At 38.3% G+C, this 7780-nt stretch overlaps 1 protein-coding gene across 1 annotated transcript; it reads right to left on the reverse strand.

The window, feature by feature from the left end:
* Nucleotides 1–340: 340 nt before the first annotated feature.
* Nucleotides 341–2985, reverse strand: LOC148033985 (membrane protein PM19L-like). The gene is made up of 4 exons (XM_087682411.1): nucleotides 2729–2985; nucleotides 2022–2217; nucleotides 898–946; nucleotides 341–673 (listed from the first exon to the last, which is right to left on the reverse strand). Exons 1-4 carry the CDS (start codon nucleotides 2856–2858, stop codon nucleotides 524–526), a joined length of 525 nt encoding a protein of 174 aa, XP_087538537.1. The 5' UTR covers nucleotides 2859–2985; the 3' UTR covers nucleotides 341–523.
* Nucleotides 2986–7780: the final 4795 nt, after the last annotated feature.

Here is a 7780-nt window from a genome sequence, read left to right on the forward strand (position 1 = left end):
GCCTCACATGAATTGAGCAAGCCATAGCCTTACAAGCTTCACAAGCCCATCAAGCACATGAAGCATGATCAACGGGCTTAGGTGCTGATGTCAATTATGCCATCTATAGAACATCTAAGGGTACATACAAAAGAATATATGATGCATCCTTTGATTTATTTGATATATAGTTTGCATTCACAAAGAAATTTCAATTTTGAGACATGTGAAGATATTGAAATCATCCTTGCTTATGATTATTGATTACTTTTTCTTCTTAATAGAAGTCTCATACAAGAGAAATCATATTTAATTGCACAAGAAAATGACTACATATATCTAGACCCAACCTAATACAAGATTATATCAAACTCGGGATGCTTTATTGCAAATGAAAATGAATACATGTACGTAGACCCAACCTTTACAAGATCATATCAATTGTTGTAAATACAAGAAAACTCTAGAAGCCAAAACACTGAACTAGCAATTTCCCTACTTATTATGTAGAATAGAACCCTCCAATGGGTTGGCATGGCAATGATCATGCTACTTCATCTTTGGAACTTGTTGTAGGTGGAGGTGGGGATGTAGTTGACTTGCAATACTTGTGGCAAATTGGTTCTGCCCCCAAAACTAGCACATAGAAGAGTTGTGTTCCGGATAAAATTATCACAAAGGCTTCAAGCACTTTCTGGAAAGATAACAAAAGCATCCAATAAATCTCATTTTTAAATAAAAAATATACTTGAGGATGAGAATATATGAAGGATTCTAATTTCATACTGAGATGCATCCCTCTTAATTGCAAAATTTTGTAAAGAGAATACTATAGAAATATTGGTGCCATAATTTGCTCAATTGAATTGCTCAAAAATTACATTCATGAATTACATAGGAGAGGTTAGAATGCTATACCATTCTCTTGTATTTGTTCCCACCCCAGTTGATTTCCTTGCATGCCAACCTTTGAACATAAACAATATGAAATTTGATTATTAACATGAACTTAAATCAATAGACAAGGAGGGGACACACACACGCACGCACACGCACATGATGAGAGAAAACTAAGCTCTTTAAGCTATTTTTAAGAGCTTTTTGTTATATTTATTAGTGAGATGTGATGTCCTCTAGTAAAACAATTAGGATGCGCCATAGTTTTATCATGGTGCCTTTCATAACTTGACCTAAAGAGGGTTGAAAGATTATTATTTTTTTAATAGAGAAGCCATTTGAGACCTTACTTGTGTAGCATGTAGAACACTTGCCATGTGTGAGATGTTGCCCTATGTTTCATGGGATTGTGTTTGATCGCATGGGGGTATTTATACTATTCTAATCTAAATGCTTTGTTCTTAGTCAGTGATGGGTAAGTGTATGTTTCAAGAGTTTGCTTTGCATTGCAAGAGTAAAACTAACTATGTTTGAATAGGCCAAAGCCAAGAAAATGCCATCCTACTACCATGTTGAGATGATGCCCTACCTTGTCATGATAACAGTGATGCAATGATAGCTAGTTGCCCTCAACATTCATGTGTGTGTTGAGCTCTTTTGCAAGAGCTATTGCATATTGGCATTTGGAAAGTACTCAATAAGTGTCACAAAATTACACAATATCAAATCAATGTTCAAGAAAAAACATTCTCTAAGAGACATCTTGCTTAAAAAACCCCTTTGATCTTGTGGCTTTTCTCACATTCATAACCAACCTCGATTATTTGCAATCTTGTTCAAACGTTTAGCTACATTACAATAACCTTGAAACTTGAAGTCAAGGGGCCTTCGATCCATGATTTTCAAGGTTTCCTTTATCATGAATGTAAAACTTGATTGCAAACTAACTTTAATGGGTTAAGCATGATGATCAGATGATTGACGAAAACCTTTGAAAGTGTTAAAATAATTGAGAAGATTCATTAGCTTTACTCATGTGCTTAAGATTAGATTGAAAGTACTTAAATTGTGAGAAGTGCTTTTAAAAATGTTGAATTCTAAGAAGATCCAAAGCCAAAATATATTCCTTAAGCTTAGATTGGTACCCCATGGCCAAGAGGGTGAGAAGCCAAGCGATCAGGGCAGAAGCAAGGGCGGAGGGGCGGGTGGTGGAGGGCTTCTCTGGCCCATCATCACACAAGCAGAGATGGTAGGCACCATGGATCTTAGAGGCCACCCCCACAACCCCAGCCACTAGTACCAACTCCACAAAGTATTGAGTCGCAGGGCTGCCTGACACATCTGCATGAATTTATGGTCACAATCTCATAAACCAGCACGTACATGATCGTGGTTATACTTCTTACACAAGAAATCCTAATAGCTTTGTTGATCACAATGAATCATCCCCCAACATCCATAAATTAATCATGATATCTAGCACAAGAAGTTTTAGGAAAATTAGTGTTATAACTCCCATGCTATGAATTGTGACAACATCATGAGCTTTTGCTCGAGATCTTGCTAGGTATGCAGGGCCTCTAGAGAAGAAGCTCATGATGTTGAACACTACATGGGAAAAACAAGGGGAAAGAACCCCTTCCATCAATCAACCATCCATAATAGCAATTCTATGACCACGATAAATCATCCAAGAGCAACTCATTAACATGTTATGTTCTAACGGTTATACTCTTGTCTAATTCCATAAAATGAACAACAGAATCAAAAGGGCAGCTAGTAACCTTTAACTTATTCTCATATTTGATGAATCTTGTGCTTAGATCTGGTAATGATCCCTTAGTCTACTAACCTTGCCAAGCATTCAGCTGGTTTATGGCCGCGTTGAGAGCCCATCCAGCAATGCATATCACGATCACATAAAGGCAGAAATTCAGCACTAGCAGACCCCAACAGACAGGGCGGCTGATCGCCATAGCCATGCTGTGTGTGTGTGTGTGGAGAGAGAGAGAGAGAGAGAGAGAGAGAGAGTGAGTGAGAGAGAGTGAGTGAGTGAGTGAGTGAGTGTGTGTGTGTGTGTGGGATGCGCCTTCTGCTTCTTCTGCAGATTGTGTCGTTTATTTATATGGGAGGTTTTTTAATTGGATAATTCAATATTCCAGCCTGGCGGCTTGCATCCAAAGACATGGGAGGGAGAGAGGGAGAGAGAGAGGAGCCTGTGTTTTTTTCGAAACCAGGCGCAGGAAAACGAACAACCAAGGCTTGTGACATCCTACCTGTGACATCATTTATTTTTTGCTTTCCAAAGAATTTTCAAATCCAGATCACACACGTCACACACACACACACTCTCTCTCTCTCTCTCTCTCTCCCCTAAAAAAAGAAAATTGAAAATCCCTTCAATAAAGAATTTAAAGGGAAAATACCCATGTTTGAAGGTTTTTATACTAAAGTCCTTCAAATTTTGGAAGTTTCCTCACCTTTTAATTTAGTTTTAAGGTAAATTTAAGATATAAAAGTAGGATTCCTTTAAACCTAGATTTTTTTTCATGCATGCACATACACGCACACAAGTTCATGTATATATGTGCATAGACACACACACACACTCTCTCTCTCTCTCTCTCTCTCTCTCTCTCTCTCTCTCTCTCTCTCTCTCTCACAACTTCCTAGAGCATCTTAGCTTAATTTTCCAAAGATGCATCCCTTGACTTGCTTTCATCATGCTTGGACTATCCTCCAAAGCAACATTGTGAATCAAGCATCTCAAACCTTTAAGCTAATACCCCAACCAAACATGACAAACAACCACTTGCCTTGTTCAAGTTACTTGATCAAAATTTAAGTCGTTTCCACTTCAAGATTCCTCCTCTTCCACATCACTTTAAAATTCCTTTATTAGGAAGCCTTTTGGACAGTTTTAAAAGGAAGAAAGTAATCTAAACCGTGTACATCTACTGTAGAGATCCGACTTCAAGCTTATGCTAAAGTAGTTATTCGTGTGACTTGGCCTAGAAACATGACACAATGGAGGACATCACAAAGATCTATCAAAGTGATAAAAGTTTTAGTAGTTAATGGTGTTTGAGAGAGAGAGAGAGAGAGAGAGAGAGAGAGAGAGAGAGAGAGAGAGAGAGAGTTCCACTCTTTTGGACAAGGGTTCAAAGCTAGTATGTGACTATTGCACGTTTTATACAAGGCCCTAAAAAATATGGGTCCCTATATCTTTTCAAAATTTTCATCAACTTCTTCATAATATGAGCTAATATATGATTTGGAATCAAAACCGTTGTGGAACATGTGTTCATGGTAACTTATGGATTTTCCCTTGGTTGTAGAGGTGGAGCTACAAAATGTTGTATCTCAAGCAACTAGTCCCTTAACTTTTAAAGCTTTAAGTTGGGCAATATCCATGTATAGCTTTAAAATGTTGGCAAGTTTTCACCCTCCCAACAATATGTCAGAGATCTAAAGTATGTGAACTTTTACTCCAAGCATGTGACCATTAGTAACCTAATAGTATGGTTAGTAAAGGGTGAGTGTATCTCTCTTTTTAAGATCATTAAGAAGCAATGCCTCTATTGAGCCCTACCCAATTTGTATGCATTCCGTGATGGATTCGATGCTCCACAAACTTTTCTCCTTTTGTCCAATCAACTAAACCCCTACATCCAAGCTATAGCTTAGTTGATGACCTCACATTTACATTTGAAATAATCCTCACGAGGTGTGGTTATAAGCAACCCCTCCACTCCCTAGCCCCACTCTCCAATTGAATGTGGAGACCCTAATTTTGGAACTTCTACTCCAAATTTGTGCACATTGGGAACACCATATTAAACATACTAAATGTGATTGTCTCAACTATCCCCTGAAGTCATTAAGGGGGTGGTGCTTGTATTAGGTCCTAGTTGAGCTAATTACCCATCCTCATGGGCTTTGATGCTCCAAAATTTTTCTCCTTTGTTGAATCGAGTTAATCCCTAGGCAATTCGCATGATCTCTTTCAAGTTAGTAGTTCCTAAAAAACTTTTTTGACATTTCCCTTGGAGGCTACAACTCCCTTGTTTCACTACTCAATCATGAGTTCCATAGCTAGTACTGCCCTAAAATTGTCCAAAGAGTAACTTAACCATGTTTGTTCAAGGCCCACCCACATCTAATTTGGAATAAGGAAAGTTTTGAGATTAGGCCAATAACTTTTTAGCATAACTTAGTGTATGATGTCCTCTGGTATTGAGCTTTGTTATTACCTCCTAGACTTTTGCCTAGCAAGACTTACAAAAGGTAGCATTTATTATTTGAATTACTTTAAATCGAACTTGACAACTTAAAGAAAATTTGCAATCATTAAGTTATCACTTCATTATTGCTAAGCTTCGCTTACACTATAAGCTCATGAGATCCAAAAGATTTAAGAAAACCTATAGTTTGTTATTACACAAAATGTGAAGTCAACTTGCTTTTATTACATCAATGCTTATTTGTTGCATGTAGAGTGTCCACATGTAAGGTAGACATCAATAATTATGAGGTGGTCCCTCTTTATCCTCGTAAGAGATCCTCTACTACTTTAGGACTATCAGGTCACCCTTCCTTAGATACAACCATCATGATTGATCTCCCATTTTTCACGCACTCATTTGATCCTCATCTAATCACAATTAGTTTTCTAAGTAGTATAAACTACCATACAATGAACTTACATAAATGTAATGTTATTTTATTAATTAGTGATGCATGTTTCCTTACATTCCCTTATCATAGCAATCATATTAATTGAAAGAAAACAATTGTTCCTTTATAAAGTAATAACAATATTCAATTACTCCAAGAGTGTCCAAAATCATGCTTATCTGGATTGGACATTCTAACCCCACAAGGTTAGGTCATGCATGATTGCACTCTCATCCCATGTTATGGGGGCATCCTATGCCAAATCAACTCTAAGTAGTCTATTAGGGCAATTACACACAGCCAAAACCCCCACCCACCTTGGAGAAAAAGTAGGTGAACATGGTGTTGTGGTTTACACACCAAAGGCACCCTCTTTCTTACAGCATAGTTGATGTGGCCTAATGGTAGGGACCCTTCACTCTTATCTCATTGGTGGTAGTTCAATGCTCATTGAATGCATATATCACCTCGATGTGGGCACAAGTATCTTTGCTTGGGTGGTGGGTATTGTGTGCCTTGAAATAGTTCACAATCCGAAAAATGCAAGACAATGTGTGTGTGGTTAGCCATGTGGCTACATGCTCCCTCCTTTTGTCTATGGACAATCTCGGTGTGTAAGTGACCTTATTTCTTCACCCACAACATGATATGTTGCATCCCATAAGATGATTCTAATTCTTGCACCATGCAAGGTGATTGAGGCTCGTTGATTTGTTGTGGTTAGTGGTTTATTCCTTTGTCACGATCCCCACAAGTGGTTATTACGCATGCACAAGGAATGAGAGTGTTAATCCATTAGTCTCTTCATTCACACCCATACTTGGCCATACCACTGCAGTTCAAAGCCCTGGAATAGAAGCTTCTTCTTGAATCTTCTCATGGCAAGGCAATCTTCTCTTGGACGATGGGTCGTGGGGCCCTTGCGGGGAGCTCTTCTTATCTTTCCGTTTGATGAGGTTTTGAAAGGTCTTAAGTTATGCGACCGCCACGTACGAAGAGCACAGGCCGCCGTCACTTCCTTGCAAGTTGCACAACCCTAAGACATTGACCATGGTTAGGGCCCTCGCCTCCTTCCTTACACCCCATCCACGCTCGTAAAATGCCAGTATTTAACTTTTATTAGAAAGCTATCCAGCATTATAATTAGAAATCAAATTTCCAAGGTTTCTAGTTCTCAAGAGTCAAAGTTATATGCTCTCAAATCCTAAAATGCTTAGAATATCCACACTATTATACTTTTGCAATCGATTTTAACTAATTCTTAATTTTTGTAACAACCTATCTCAAATAAGAGTTTTGTGTTTGTCCTTTTTTTAAAGGATAAGGCATTAAATTGTATTACCAAAAAAAAAAAGAGTAAGTATTTACATCATATTTGGGGGGGGGGGGTTACTCCTCTAAAGCTTTAGACCTACAATCTCTAGGACAAAAAGTTCACAATACATTTTTGTCACAAAAGGATTTAATTAAGGAGTTGAACAAGTGTGGGGGAGATTGGATTAGGCTCCCTATTGGGGGGGAACATCCCAAATTGCATTCCAAATAGCTTTCCTTCTTTCCATTCGAAGATTATGCTCTTCATGGATTTTAAATTTCTAGAAAGTTACTGAATCCTCTTTGCCCATTCCTCCTAGGTCCATTGGGTCCCATGTTTCACCATTTACTACCAGAATATTCCCAAATAGTGCTAACACATATCTGATGAATCTTCTCCCAAGTCCCTTGTCAAGCTAGGGCTAAAAGATAAGTCCCATTCTTGCCTATCATATGCTTTGTAAAAATCAATTTTGAGGAATACAAAATCTTGATTTTTCCTTTGGGCATATTTAGGTCCCTTTTAGAGGCTTGTGATGGCATCTAGAATGCATCTACCTTTGATAAACACTTTTTTCCCATTTGTAATATGCCCAACTAAGGACCCCTCAATGACATGATTTAGTTGTCCATTGAGAGACTTTTCCTAAGCCATGCCACTCGGTACTCCTGAGAATAACATGGGGTTTGTTGCCTAGGCTATCTCAAGTCCACTTCACAAATGATTTAGTGGTCCATTGAGAGACTTTTCCTAAGCCATGCCACTCAGTACTCCTGAGAATAACATGGGGTTTGTTGCCTAGGCTATCTCAAGTCCACTTCACAAACAGAGGGTTTCATCCATAACCTGTTGGGATTGCTGAACCTAAACTTGGGTTCCTAATTTTGGCACTAAGGTCATCTAGCAGCTTAA

Source organism: Lygodium microphyllum, chromosome 7 (genome assembly GCF_053477565.2).
Source record: "Lygodium microphyllum isolate KBCC chromosome 7, Lygodium_microphyllum_v1.1.10, whole genome shotgun sequence".
Lineage (NCBI taxonomy): Eukaryota > Viridiplantae > Streptophyta > Polypodiopsida > Schizaeales > Lygodiaceae > Lygodium > Lygodium microphyllum.